The following is a 15,214-nucleotide window of genomic DNA, read 5'->3' as shown; positions in this document are numbered from 1 at the left end:
TATCCAGCTAAACTGAAATTAAGCCAATGCAACAGTAGCACATGCGTCAGGAATAAACAAAAATACATTAAAAAAAAAATTATATTGGAGTACTCAGACATATACATTTGCAATAGAAAAAAAAAAAATACTAAAGAGCACTTTTTAGTGTGTATGAAGTTGAATTCTAGTCCTTTCTAACCATTCAGTAAATGTAATGACAAAAAGTTGTGTGCAGCTGCCATGATCACAAAACCATACTAGTACACATGCAAGAAACTCTAGCTGTACTGAAAAAAAGAACTTGTGTTTAAGAATAGTTTTACATTCCAGCTGCTGGTCTGATGTGTGAAGCGAGATGTGTGCAAGCACTGGAGGAGAGTACAGCACACTTCTCAAAACGACAAGAGGCTGTGTGGAGCAGCAGCTTCTTTCCTAGTCTCTCCAGTCAGTTAGAACTGTATTGCCATTAACAGAACACTGAAAAAAATAAGCAAAAAAAAAAAAAACCCCAGTAAGGATGCCACTTTATTAAAACAGGCACATGTTTCATTTTATAAAATTAGATTAACACAATAAAACTCTAGCAAGAAAATCAGCCCCAACGCCACTAGCATTGCCACTCAACCCCCTCCCAGCACGTTCCCCCTTCACATTGGAACGTTTCAACGTTCCCAATTCAGGTGCTTAAGAATTCAAACACTTGTGGTCAAGGGTAAAATAATTGAGATCAGGGATTCCATTTGTAGTGTGTAAATCTTGGAGGATTTGGTGCTTGACTTTTGCATACAGTCTGTTGAGTTTGTGTTTTAAATCTGGTTCATTTGTCTGACAGGCATAGCTTTGCACATGAGCAGTACAGGATTAGAGAGGTGTATTAAAAATAGGACGACCTTCCCGTGGGCTGCTTCAGTACGGTACTAGCCATCTCAACTAGATCAGGGTAATCCACTGCAGATGTGCCAAACAATGCAACAAAAACAGCAGGCAGATGAACCAGACAGAATTCACTAGAGCCAGGCACTAAACATACACATCGTTACAAGTCTGTCCACACCAGACAGCTCTGAGACAACTTTACCCATCACCTCTCCACGCACGCAGGGCTCTGCCACCTACAGAATGGCGGCTCAGTGATGGCAACACGACGGCCAGCCAAGGAGATTTTTCGCAAAGCTCAGAGCCGTCCCCATGAGCCCCAAGAGAGCCAGCGACGAGAAACCACCCCTCATCCTCTTCTTGGGATCTGCAGGCAAGGAACATAAAACCTGATAGATACCTTGCACTGTCCATGGTAAACTGACACAATACAGGAGTCATTTGCAAGGTTGCTGAACCGCATCCAGAGAACGCAGAACAGCACTGCATTTTAGTTCATTACAAAAGTCACTCTGAACAGGGATCACTCACCTCCACTATAGTACCCGTAGGCATACACCTCTCTGCCAATCACCCAGGTCAACCCCAGAAAACTAGCCACTCGCTAAACAAACAAGAAGTGCAAGGGTTAAGGATGCAGGGACAGATCAACCAAGAGGAACACAAGACTTGCAAGAACATACCGTTACTGTAAAACCAGTCAGAAACAAGTGAAACAGCCCAGACAATCAGTTTGTAATCTGGTTTCTCAGTTGGGAGTGTAAATCAGGACATTGTTTACAATGGAAAACACTCAAATTTCTCACAGCTGCAGAAGCAAATTCTGTTATGGAGAACAGTCAGTGTACCAAATGCTGTCTATTGGAAAAAGTCATTTCAGAATCTTCAGAACATCTTGAATAAGATTAACATATGTTGGAGTCAAACCAATCCAATCCTACAATCCAAGCTTGACTGTTTTAAATCGGCCCTTTCCTCTCTGTGTCAGTTTGTTTCAATGGGAGGTTATTCGTCAGGGTTTGGTCCTGGCGCCACTTCTTTTCAGTGTAAACACACTCCCTCCTGGGCAGGTAATCCAGAAACATCACGTGGGCTTTCATTTCTATGACTATTACATTTGCTTTTAATCCTTCTGATAAGCATGCTTCTCCTGCTCTTTCCCTCAGCCTCAGTGAGATACCCTGGATGAGTAACAACTTCCTCCAGCTTGTATTCAGGTTAAACTGTTAAGCTGATTGGTTCTAGGAATCAGCTGAAATAAATCCTCCTCTCACTCGGTGTTCTTTGATGACAATCAACTTGAATTTAAATCTGCAGCATGAATGAGCTCTTGATTCTAACATCAGTGTGATTATAAAAATGTCCTACTTTCATTTTAGGAACATTTCTAGAATGTGGCCCATGCGGTCTCAAAAGGATGCGGGGAGGGGGTGGGGGCTAGGTTGGCCAGAGTGCCCTCGGCTCACCGCGCACCAGCAAACCATTGTCTGGCCTTACACCTGCCTGTAAGCTGCCCAGAGCTGCGTTGCCCTCCAACACTGTAGCTCTGGGTGGCTGCATGGCGAGTCTGCAGTGTGTAAAGATGAAGGCGGATAATGGCACACGCTTCCGAGGACAGCGTGTGTTCATCTCCGCCCCTCCCGAGTCAGCGCAGGGGTGGTAGCGGTGAGCTGAGCCTAAAAATAATAATTGGACACTACTAAATTGGGGAGAAATTATAAAAAATAGGACATGACTAAATTAAAAAAAAAAAAAAAAAAAAAAAAAAAGATTGTATTGTATAGTTACTTACAGGATGCTGTATTCCTCCAATCGTCAGAAAGAACAGGAAAGGTGCATAGGCCTCCAGCCTGGGGACAAAGCACACAGTCACACACACAGAGTCATGAGACACAAACCTTGCAGCGCATGGTAAAGCAATGGGCTGTGCAAGGTACATACGTGTTCTGGTGTGCTCGCTGAATGCAGTTGAAGATGTTGCTGTTCTCACTTTCCTCAAGGTACATCTTGGGGTACTTGAGCAAGAAAATGAAAAACATTAAGTCCTTGGTTGCCATTAGTGGTTTACCCACCACTGGACAGCAGTTTGAGCCACACTAGTCAGAGGGATCTGCTATTCAGATCGGAGGTTCATGAGGATTAACCTCTCCCCACCCTCCACTCCCAGGTGTGTTCACTCACCGGCACGTTGTACTTCTTGCGTGCTTTGCCCACATTCATGGCCAGGTGCATCACCATGACGAAGCTGGCCGTGCCAGTCAGCACCACGTAGCCATACTCTTTAGAGAGAACCACCATCGTTTCAGCAACCGGGTAACCTGGGGAGGGAAGAGAGCGAAACAATCCTGAGTGAGCACACTGGTCATGGTTGGTTAGGTATATTCGTATGAGCTTAACATGCAGCCTACAGCACTCAGTATTCCCAGGTGGTCTCCCATCAAAGTACTAACCAAGCCCAACATTGCTTTGCTTAAGCATTGCATGGCAAGTTAGATTTGAAGAGCTTTTTTGCCCAGGGGTCACTACAAGGAAGTAGCTCTTCTTGACCCCCGGTTGGTTAGGTCAAATCTGTGCAGAACATTTACTAAGCTTATATTACCAACTGTTGCATTAGTTCATTTCACTCCTCTTAATTGAAGACTTCAATTAAGAAATTTTACATTATCTAAACTCACAAAAAGGAGCATAAACGGTGTTTTCATTGGCTGTTTTGTTAGAGAGTGTATACTTTGGGCTGGTCAAAAGGCAATGTTAAGCTGGGTCTATGCCTACCATAGACAATGTCTCAGTTGAGCAACAACTTGCAGGGAGTGTCAAGTTTCAAGTCAGCTAGGAACGCATGCAAGTCACTAGACCCATGCAATGACATCCATCCCTCCTCAGACAAGAAAAAATGTCATACTGTTCATCATTGCAGTCATTTTAATTCACTTTTTTAGTAAAAAATTGGAATGTCCTCAGCACACCCCTGCAGTGGAAGAGATGACAGTTCTGAATGAAGTGGGGAAAGACGCAGGCACAGTAAGAGAGCGTGGCAGGTGGTATGGAACGGTTTATCGAGCCATGTTAAATCACTGGGGTCCTTCAGAGCTAACAATACTGTGGGCTCTTATCTAACAGGTACTAGCCAAGCATGGCCTCCACTTGCTCATAACTTTAGGTTCTGATGCTAAAATAAGTAAAAGGTTTAAAAAGAAATTTCGTATATAAATTATTTTCAAATGTGCGCTAGTCCAGCTCTTCAAACAGTATTCCTGGATCAGGCTGCTGCAGACAGTGCCTCCACTTTGAAAACACCAAAACAGCCAGATAAAGCTGTATACAAAACACTGCAAATCAGAGTGTGGAAAGAACACTTAGCAGCCTGATCCAGCCCTGCATGCACAGTGGCCTGATCAAACTGCTAAACCAGGATAGTCTTACCTTGATACCTCACAAACAAGCACACAGTAGAATCTCTGGACTTGTATGGTGATGTGGGGCTATTCTAATGTGTGTTATTGTTATGTATTTTTTTTTTTTTTTTTTTTTTTTTTTTAAAGGGCACACTGGTTAATGTTGAAAGAGAATGGAACTTGCAAAAAGATCCACTCATTCTAACCAAATGTACACCAGACCTTTTTATTCTTAATTTGTTGTTATGATACTTCAAGTTTGAGAAAAAAATAGTGAGGATCAGTCAAGGAGGACTGAGCAGCTTCTGTTCCTGCTAGCGACAAAATGTCAGGCTGTCCCATTCTCTCCATTATGGATTTGTGCGCGGCTGATTTGAATCTTTAGCTCAGTATTTGAAATCTCAGCTGGCCTGTCTACACCTTCCATGAACACTTATTTACTTCCTCACTGAACTTGACACCGAACCCTTTCCAGACTGCGTGACCCAGAGTGCATCGCTCTGCAAATTACAAAGTAGAAATCAAAGTTATATTCACCCAGGTAAAAACAAACACACCAGAGCGCAATGGAAAAACAAGCTGGAAATAGAATTAACAAACACAATAATACCACAGAAACCAAATACTGTGAAAAAGTAGCTATTTCTTTTTATATATATATATACACTACCATCCTATATATAATATTAGTAATATAATATAATATATATATTATAGATTTATATATATATATACATATATATATATATATATATATATATATATATATATATATATATATATATATATATATATATATATACACATATATATATACACATATATATATATATATATATATATATATATATATATATATATATATATATATATATATATACATATATATTAATATCTATATATATATAGATATATACTATACATCAAACAACCCATAAGATAATATAGAATATATATAATAAAAGATATAATAATATATATATATATATATATATATATATATATAATATATACATATATATATATATATATGTATATAGATATATATATATACATATATATATATATATACTAAACACTGCAGTGTAAGAATTGAAAAAATACAGAAAAGTTTGATTAAAACAACAAAAAACTTAAAAAAACAGAATTGAAAAAATACACAAAATTAAAAAACAAAAAACTTATTTTCAGGACGTTTCAAGCAAAAGACCTTCAGCCGTTTAAAAAGAAGAGACAGTGCAGTAAATGTTGTCACACACACACACACACACACACACACACACAGTGTCTAAATCTGCGACAGATGCATCAGGTCTAAATGTCGGCATTCGTGACAGTAAATGCAATCACCGGAAAACATCCGAATACGAAACCTAAACTTTGTCCTCAAATGATGTTTTTTGCTGTAACGTTTACGGCCTGTCTAACAATATTGCTATACCAAGGTCATTGCCAGAGAACACGCTGGTGTAAGTGGGGACGCTTTAAAAAAAAAAAAAAAAACGACCAACAGACAACCTCAAAAACCTTTACTGTTATTCATATATAAACGCTTCTTTATTTATAGAAAAAAATACCTTGCATTTGTGCACTCACCTGTTAGAATTTTATATCTTCTAAACGCACGGCACGGCTTGAGTCAGGGGAGGCGCCTCAGTACGGACTTTTATAGAGACTTCGATCAAATCCGTACAGGGGCGTGTCTGACGTCACAAAGACGCGGGCGTGTCGCTGCAGGAGCGGGCATCTTTGCAAGCAGTATTTCACTTAATTGCAGTGAACATTCTTTTTAACGCTAGTAACTCAATCTTCAAACAATGTGGGAAAAAAGGTGCAAACCACTGCTGGATGTTAAAGCATTTATACAATCAGGCAATCTATCTGGATTGCATCAGCTAATCGAGGTGTAATCCCGGTGTAACCAGGGAAAGGCCTTCTACATGCATTTATTTTGTTTGAATATGTTGTTCATTTTAGAAAGTGAATTCATATCATTCCATATTAGGCCCTGTTTTTTCTCTCCTTACAATCACCCTCTTTTATGGTACATACTGTTAGTGCAGGAATAGACGCTGCATTGAAAATACCTCCAAGCACCTAACAGCAGCGTTCATGTAAATGAACTGATCCTTGAAGACTGGGTCATTTCAGGAGACACGTTGTTTGATCTACAGCACCCCTGAAACCATCCCTGAAACCATCTACTAGATCTAATTAGGGTTGCACCCCTGAGGTACAAAAAACACGAGCTCCAAATGGAGGGGAGGTGTGTGTGTGTGTGTGTGTGTGTGTGTGTGTGTGTGTGTGTGTGTGTGTGTGTGTGTGTGTGTGTGTGTGTTAAGGTTTCAAAACTTTAGAAATCCTTTATTTATCCACTAGAAAACTTTGCTAATATTACTATAGCACTGCACTATAGTACTGACAACTCATTCATATTGTGGGTTTATTACAACAATGTTGGACCTTGATTTATCAAGCTCAATTAATGGTACTGGTAGTTAGTGTCCTGGTAAGGCATATTGAATTCCTGGGATACGTTCCTCAAAACTGGGAAGATTCGAGCAAAACAGGAACAGATCCTGGATCCAATACAGTTTGCCTCGACGGACACAGTGAATCCTAAGCCATGCTCAAGACTTAGTTGGGTTGGAACTCATGAATGCCCTTCCCTGGATGTGACTGGATCCTGAACTTTGCTCCAGCCTGGCAGAGCGGTGTGTGGCTGTTGCAAATGGGCTGGAGTGTAACCGTCTGTTTGTTTTAAATAGTGACTGTAATGTATGTTTTAGTCCTTTATAATAATGTGCTATCTTTTAAGACATGGGCGGGCCCTGCAAATCTGTTTAAGAACGTTGTGTTTTTAAGGCCTGTTTTAATTTAATTTGCAGATTTCTTTTCTTATCCAGGGTTTGTTTTACATTTATCATAGCTCTGTTTAACCTCAGAGAATGCTTCTAAACTATATATGTTTCAATACATACTGTTTAAAAGTGGTTATTTCAGACTTAAGATTTAGAAATATACATATAATTAATTACAATTACATATAATTAATTCATTTTACATCCATAACTCTGTGGGGCAGATTAAAGTACTATTAGCAGCATGTGCTTTCTCTGTCAGCCTCTACTCCAGTTTCTCCACTTAGACCAAGATTGACCTTGCAGTACTTATCTATACCTACCATACCAGCAAAACTGTTCCTTTCTCAACCACTGGGGGGGGGGGTCTAAAAGCTGAATTTCTGAAATATGCTTCTACTTGGCACACACCCACCACTGACATTGTGAGGCTGTAAGTGTCTGAGTACAATACCAGCGGCGCATCTCTAGCTCAGTCTTGTTATCAAAGCTGTGAAAGGTGCATGAAGGGAAGCCTCCTGTGCTGTGCTTGAGCAGCCTTGATGAATTAGATGCCTTTCTCTATAATGCATGTGCCCTTGTTTTAAGCAAGATCCCTGTGTTTGCATGTAGGAGGTCTCTCTGCACAGTACATGGAGAGGCTGATCCTGGCTCAGTTGGCACTTTTGTCTTTCATAAGCCTGGTTAGTGTGTGCTTCCCTCAGGTTCTCTGCAGTGTCTGGGCTGTCGCTGGGCTGAGCTCCCCCACCTCTCCTTTCAGGACTGTGGAGGAGGGAGGGGCAGTCTGAGTCTGGGTCTGGGCTGTCGCTGGGCTGGGCTCCCCCACTGCTCCTCTCAGGGCTGTGGAGGAGGGAGGGACAGTCTGAGTCTGGGTCTGGGCTGTCGCTGGGCTGGGCTCCCCCACTGCTCCTCTCAGGTATGTGGAGGAGGGAGGGGCAGTCTGAGTCTGGGTCTGGGCTGTCGCTGGGCTGGGCTCCCCCACTGCTCCTCTCAGGGCTGTGGAGGAGGGAGGGGCAGTCTGGGTCTGGGTCTGGGCTGTCGCTGGGCTGGGCTCCCCCACTGCTCCTCTCAGGGCTGTGGAGGAGGGAGGGGCAGTCTGAGTCTGGGTCTGGGCTGTCGCTGGGCTGGGCTTCCCCACTGCTCCTCTCAGGGCTGTGGAGGAGGGAGGGGCAGTCTGAGTCTGGGTCTGGGCTGTCGCTGGGCTGGGCTCCCCCACTGCTCCTCTCAGGGCTGTGGAGGAGGGAGGGGCAGTCTGAGTCTGGGTCTGGGCTGTCGCTGGGCTGGGCTCCCCCACTGCTCCTCTCAGGGCTGTGGAGGAGGGAGGGGCAGTCTGAGTCTGGGTCTGGGCTGTCGCTGGGCTGGGCTCCCCCACTGCTCCTCTCAGGGCTGTGGAGGAGGGAGGGGCAGTCTGAGTCTGGGTCTGGGCTGTCGCTGGGCTGGGCTCCCCCACTGCTCCTCTCAGGGCTGTGGAGGAGGGAGGGACAGTCTGAGTCTGGGTCTGGGCTGTCGCTGGGCTGGGCTCCCCCACTGCTCCTCTCAGGTATGTGGAGGAGGGAGGGGCAGTCTGAGTCTGGGTCAGGTTCCTTCATTGTTCAGACTAGGTCTAGTCCAAACACCAGCATTGCATCAGCTGAAGGCTCTAGCCTAATTCTCCTCTTTTAAATCGCATTTCACTTTCATAATATTATTTTTCTTGTAATGAAGCTTATCTCTCTTTTGCTTGAATGCACAGGCTTATGCCTGGCATAGACTTGCTGTGATATCAACCAGTGCATTAACAAGGAGAAATTAAAGACAAACATACTCCTATAAAACCAAAACACACATGGCTTGTCCTGTCTTTGGACATCTCTCACAGCTTCCAAAGATTGTGTTTAAAAAGTAGCAGGTAAAAGCCCCCCACCCCATCACAGCCACAGCTTTAACTGTGAAGCCACAGCCCTGGAAATAATGACAGTGTCCTCCAGTTTAACTTCATTTCACATTCGGACCCCCTTTCCCACGTCTCCAGCAGTGTACGCCCCCCAGCGTATGTGCACTGGCATGTTTGTCTGGATGAAACTAGCTGCTGCACCCCATCAAAAATCTATTCTAAGACAAGAACAAAACAACTTTGTCTGGTTGGTTCTGGAGATTAAGGGGTTAATGAAGTCTCTTATGTTACAAAATAAAGTTGTACAGGCACGTTAAAGTTGTATGTTCCATGGCAATAAAAGGCAATTGATGGTAAAACTGCCAATTAAGCTCCGTGCATGTCAGCCAGGGTAAGAATTCTGCAGGGTTTCGCTGCTCTGCTCTCCTGCTGTTTTGAGTTTCATAGAGAAACCCAATCAGGATTCTCATTTTGCTAATGGAGGACGAGCCTCTGCCCTGGTGCTCTCCAACACCACAGTGAAACGATAATCCTGACAGCCCCAACATTAAAAAAACAACACTCCTCCCAGTCACCCCACACAAAGCCTGCTGCAGTATTAACAACCCTCATAGAGTTTCTCCCCTCTGTTAATATTAATGGTCTGCACCGTGGGGTTGTGGTGGCTCCGAGGGCCACATGGTGGCTAAGCGAGGCCGGTGATCAGGTTTCAGTCCCACGAGACCGCAAGGCCTCTAACTGAACCACTTGCACCCCAGTGACAGGCAGCTGGGGGGGCGGTTCATATGAAATGTGACACACAGAGAACCTCTCCAGCTCAGCACGCCAGCTTCTAGTGCCTGGGAAGAATAGCATGCCTGCCTGCATTCACCAGTGTAAAAAGTTACCATAGTAAAAGCATAGCAGTGTACTAAAGAATAGTAAAAGCATGATAAAGCATACTGTAGGTTAGCATTGTAAAGCCCAGAAGGGTATGGTAAAGAATATGAAGAAACACGACAAACCACAGTAAACCATTGTAAATGCATCGTATAAAGCATGAGAAAACTGCAAAAATACTGCAATTTACTGCGGTAAACTTTTATAAGGGCACAAATTAACAACACACATCAGAGCTGTCGGTAAGAAAGGATTAGTGAAATAAAACATGAAAAGTGACTGTAACAGGTGACAATAGCATAATTATTGATGGTAAATGATTGAAATGATCCCAAGCCCAATACACAGTTAATAAGGGTTCCAGCAACCCTGATCCTGAGGGAAAACAAACCCAAGAAAGAGCGATGAGCAACAGCACTTCAGACTCATTCTGCTCACATTTATTAGGAAATGTACAAAGTTGGCATGTAGTAAAACTTTATACACCAATGAACTAAACAACTACTTTTATTACTGGGCTTTTAATGAAGGGAAGCATCCGAGAGTGCAGAGCAAGGTGCAGACAGAGGCTGGGCCAGAAACAAGCCTGTCAGATCAACTGTCTTACCTAGCATGATTGAAACTCAAACTGACATGCAGCTTTTATTGCATTTGCATAGTAAATTTAACATTGTTTACACTGCAACCCAGGGCTGGATGCAGGGCTAGTGTCAGTTTGAAGCCTTGCCTTAGCTAGCTGTGCGTAGTGGAATACTTCACAGACAGACCAGGGTTCCCTTCAGACTGTCACAGGGAAGAAAAGTCTCACACCCCCATCCCTCATTCACTATTGTGAGCCAGATCAGATTTTGTTCTACCGATTGTATGGGAGGAAGTGGAGCTTTCTGGGAGAACCCCACAATCCTATTGGGGTGAGCTGTTCCTTTTTAATCTCTGTGCCACTAGTTTTATACTTTATGCACGCTCTTACCCCTTTGATGGTACCTCCCACACCCTCTATGTCAGATGGAGTTGCCCAACCCATGACTGGTCCTGTGTATCTCAGTGCCCTATGGGAAATGAACAGGGAGAGTATACATCACCCCTCCTCTCTGCACATTCAGGTATAAGTGCATCAGTCAGGCTCTGGGAGCGTGACATAGCAGCTCCTATACAGGATACCCACTTCCCCTGCCTAGTGCAACACTTTCCTTCTCATAATGACGAATGTGTGAAGAGACTGTCCTTGTGTCTCAAGAGTCCCCTCCTGATTCAATAAATGAATGTTATTGCACGTTCTGATAGTCCTCGGGAGGGGGTGGGGGAGCCCCACTCAGACCTGCTGGATGGGTTTGTTGAGGTCCCCGTTAACCTGCTTCTCCCCGCCGGACCCCTCCTCTTCATCCCCCTCCTCGTTCTCCTGCTTGTTCTCCCAGCGCTCGTACAGCAACATGACCACACCCATCACCCAGGCCGACACAGTGCCCCCGGAGAAGATGAGGAAGCCCACAGTGAGCAGGAATAGGTAGTCCCAGCTGTCCAGGCCCTGGTGGCAATCGACCCGCAGCTTCAACCCCAGCTCTGAGAGACGCATCCCGCTCAGCGGAGCCGGCCCGCGGCACAGCGTGCTCTCGTCGTCTGGAACACATCAGAAACAACAGGACAAGAGGGAAGACAGACATGCAGAGAGAACTCCATACAACCCTTGACACTGACTCAGACAAGAGGTTTACCAGGTGAAACAACTGAGGTGTGACACAAAGACAGGGGGCTCTGTACTGACCAGACCCTACTGTGTTTTCAGACATATGACTAGTTCGAGAACCTTTCAGGTCCAAGCTCCTTAGTTCTATCCAGTTCCACTCAGCAGGCTCCCCCCCCCCCTTCTCTGTGGACTGGGTGTCTGATCAGGGATGGTCAAGGTGTCCAGTGGGCTCGTCTCTTGACACATGGCTCTCCCAGTTTTTTCTCAGTATGTGATTCAGCTTTCTTTCCTCAAGGGCTGCAATTACCAACCCCATGAATTTTTAACTTTGGGCGTCTCAAATTGTTCCATCACCACATTCCTCTGCATAATGCTTTCTCCAGGCACCAAAGCCATCGGCTTTCCAGGTAAAGTATAGAGGTGCCCTGCTCTCTGGACCAGCCTGCAGACCCTCAGTGTAATGACAATACAGACCTCAAGGACCTAGACTCACGATGGCAACGTGTGGAGAGTGTTTGTATCTTATCCTAGCTGGCGCTCAGAGTGTACAGCCATGCATGCAGGAAACTTTATCTTGTCAGGCAGACATTATAGATTACTATAGACAACCATCCTGGCTAGATCTTTTTTTAAATAAAAAAGAAGCTGTACTTCTTATCAGATTACTGCTTTTTGTTAAATAACCAAAGTCTCTATTTAAATCCAGCCCTACCCTCAATTAGCTCCAGTGCCCCTTATTATTGTCCCTTGCTGTGTTGTAGTTCATTCCTAATGATTTCTCTCAACCTTCAATGATAAACACCTTTGAATATTCAACACAATCGAGCTCATCCCTCAATTCAGTGTTTGCCTGCAGGTGTCCCAGTCACCCAGGTGTTCTCTGACAGTTGTCTCTCATTCAAGAAGGTATGCAGGTCACGTGTGAAAGGGACCCTCTCTGTCTGTCTCAAAGAGCTTTGAGGTGTCTCTGGTAGACGTGGATCAGGACTGAGGAGAGGACAGCTATCTTATAGTGCCTTCAAATATTTGTCATAGTAAAGAAACGGACGTAAAACGTTACGAAACTAGATTGGATAAGGAGGTTTGCTGCAGTTATTATAACGTATACATAAAACCAAAACATGTCCAAAGTTAGCACGGTTACCCACACCTGTCTGTGCAACATTTATTCCCCTTTAGTGTTTTTTTTTTCTCTTACGTGCTGCACAGGTCAATGCATTGAATAAGGTAAATACAACTGACTGCATTTCTAATGTAATAATCCGTGATCCGTCTAAATGTTCCCGCGCTCACCTTGGAATTTGTAGTCTTCCACCTGCATCCAGAGGCACAGGTCCTCATTGGAGCACACGCACTCCCAGGGGTTCCCGCTGACCCCGATCGACCTGAGGGCGGGCAGGGTGATCAGGGTCGAGATGTTCAGCAGGGTCAGGTTATTTCTGCTTATGTCCAGCACCTGCAGAGCCGAGTTCTCCGCGAAGGCGTCAACGTGCATCTGATCCAGCCCGGGGTTATCAGTCAGCCGGAGGACTACCAGGCTAGCCAGGGCGACGAACATCCGGTCGTCCACTTGAACCAGCTTGTTAAAAGAGAGGTCCAAATAGGCAAGCTTCTTCAGATTGATGAAAGTCGTCTCGCAGAGGTTGTATAGAGAGTTATTACTGCAGTCCAGGTACACTAAGTCGGACAAGTAATTGAGCTGCACCGTCGGCAGCTCCGTGATCTTGTTGTCCGAAAGAAGCAGCTGCCTTGTGGCCAGGGGTAAGTCCAGGGGCACCTCGGCCAGCCCTTGCCCGGTGCAGTGGACCACTAGCTGGTCGTTACAGATGCAGCTGACCGGGCACCAGCCAGATATAGCCGCAGCCAACGCCACCAGCACGGTAAAGATGACAAGGGAATTCCACAGCAAGGTGTTCGCGTAGGGGACTGGAATAGGAAGAAACATGATGATACTGATCGCTTCATTAACTCCAGCAGCAGGGCAACGTAGATGCACCGCCCCGCATACTTGTTCTTCATTGAACTTTAACGCAGGAGTTCAGGTTCGGTTTTCTGTTCTTTTCATATCTGCATTTGCAGTTTGAAGGCTGTTGTTGTCCTCTGGCCTGGAGTCTGCCGTCGCTGCAGCCGGCGAGACTGTAACTGATCGAGACAGAGTTAAGACGCAGCGTTCTCCAGTGCGTGTGTGTGTGTGTGTGTGTGTGTGTGTGTGTGTGTGTGTGTGTGTGTGTGTGTGTGTGTGTGTGTGAGAGAGAGAGAGAGAGAGAGAGAGAGAGAGAGAGAGAGAGAGAGAGAGAGAGATGGGTGTTCTGTCCTTGTGTGTGTGAACGAGAGAGAGATAATAATATACCTGCCGGCAAATGTCTCAGCAAAATGAAAGTGAAGTGAGGAAGTGACGGGGGATCAGGTGTATTTATGCCACCTTGGAAAAAGGCATAGCTACTGTATCAGTTTTAACACAGGTGCCCACCTCGTTTATTTAAAGCGTATACACTTGTCGATGACGTTTTTAGTTTCAAACACTGCACGCAAGAGTAAATGTCAGTGTTGTGTTTCGCTCTAGTAGTTTGGATGAAGAAACCATTCTGCAGAGTACCAACGCAGTAATGCACTTCTACTAAAAATAAATACATTGTCGCTTATTGCAATGTAGGGTAGGGAGCGACAGCTCGATTGCACCAACAACAACAACAAAAAAACCCTAAAGGAATTAAAACGGGGTGTGAATAAGACTCCCATTGCATAGCAGTTTGTGGCAGTCCAGGTTTTACAATGAGCCCAATACCACGCACTGGAGCTTGTTACCTGCACTGCACTACTCCTTTTAATAATCGAATGACGACTTGACTGTATTCAATTAGCAACTTGTGAAATTGACTTAAAATGATAATAATAATAATAATAATAATAATAATAATAATAATAATAATAATAATAATAATAGGAAGCCGTATACAATCACAGACTATATTGCTATGTTTCTTTCACGCACATTAGGCTTCTAAACGACGATGCAGAGCGACTGCCCTTAGGTGTATCTTTCCATCCTGGATGCATATCAAGTGTCTTATTAAGCAGTCCAGTTTCACTACGCTCTAAACTCCATCATTTGGTGGATTATTGAGTTGCTGCTTCGTGTACTGTGGCAGCTTTTTAGTACGGTATCCAGGGTCCCTGCTTATGCACAACGCGAACCAAACAGAAAACACCTCCATTCCATCTGGGCAAAGTCTGCACTTCCACACCAAGACTGTGCTCTTATTAATGACATGATATATAAACCCCTGCGCAGTTCTAAAGCACCGACTCTTTCAGTCATGTCTATGGGCCAGGGCTTTAGGGGCGGGTTTGCATATCCTATCCTGCCTACAGCCAATAACACACGGGTGTCACAAATCCATCATTCAGTACGATTTTTTTTTTTTTTTTTTTTTACGACATTGTTTGCTTAAAAACATTTCACTCGAAAGTAAAAGCGAGCCTACCAATGCAAACATGTTCACTATGATGCCTATATGGGACACCCTTTATAATATATTATTGTTTTACTCTTTGCAGTATTAGTAAATACCGGTTTACATGTATTAAATTGCGGTTATGCCTTTAATAACTGCGTATTCTTTTAGTTTTTGAATTATTTATGTAAAGTAATTTTACACTATTT

General features: G+C 44.1%; 2 protein-coding genes across 3 annotated transcripts; both read right to left on the bottom strand.

The window, feature by feature from the left end:
- Nucleotides 1-63: 63 nt before the first annotated feature.
- LOC121330487 (microsomal glutathione S-transferase 3-like) lies at nt 64-5,938 on the bottom strand. Of its 2 annotated transcripts, XM_041277036.1 has the most exons (7): nt 5,850-5,938; nt 3,040-3,176; nt 2,800-2,873; nt 2,651-2,708; nt 1,390-1,462; nt 1,068-1,225; nt 64-459 (listed from the first exon to the last, which is right to left on the bottom strand). In XM_041277036.1, exons 2-6 carry the CDS (start codon nt 3,154-3,156, stop codon nt 1,110-1,112), a joined length of 438 nt encoding a protein of 145 aa, XP_041132970.1. In that variant the 5' UTR covers nt 3,157-3,176; nt 5,850-5,938; the 3' UTR covers nt 64-459; nt 1,068-1,109. The 2 variants fall into 2 exon arrangements, with proteins under 2 accessions (XP_041132970.1, XP_041132969.1); XM_041277035.1 differs by lacking the exon at nt 64-459 and having other exon boundaries at nt 495-1,225.
- Nucleotides 5,939-10,066: 4,128 nt separating this feature from the next.
- On the bottom strand, nt 10,067-13,720 carry LOC121331234 (leucine-rich repeat-containing protein 52-like). The gene is made up of 2 exons (XM_041278489.1): nt 12,844-13,720; nt 10,067-11,483 (listed from the first exon to the last, which is right to left on the bottom strand). Exons 1-2 carry the CDS (start codon nt 13,493-13,495, stop codon nt 11,179-11,181), a joined length of 957 nt encoding a protein of 318 aa, XP_041134423.1. The 5' UTR covers nt 13,496-13,720; the 3' UTR covers nt 10,067-11,178.
- Nucleotides 13,721-15,214: the final 1,494 nt, after the last annotated feature.

Source organism: Polyodon spathula, chromosome 18 (genome assembly GCF_017654505.1).
Source record: "Polyodon spathula isolate WHYD16114869_AA chromosome 18, ASM1765450v1, whole genome shotgun sequence".
NCBI lineage: Eukaryota > Metazoa > Chordata > Actinopteri > Acipenseriformes > Polyodontidae > Polyodon > Polyodon spathula.
The sequence above is the reverse complement of the archived record's forward strand: the minus strand, read 5'-3'. Positions and strand labels throughout refer to the sequence as shown.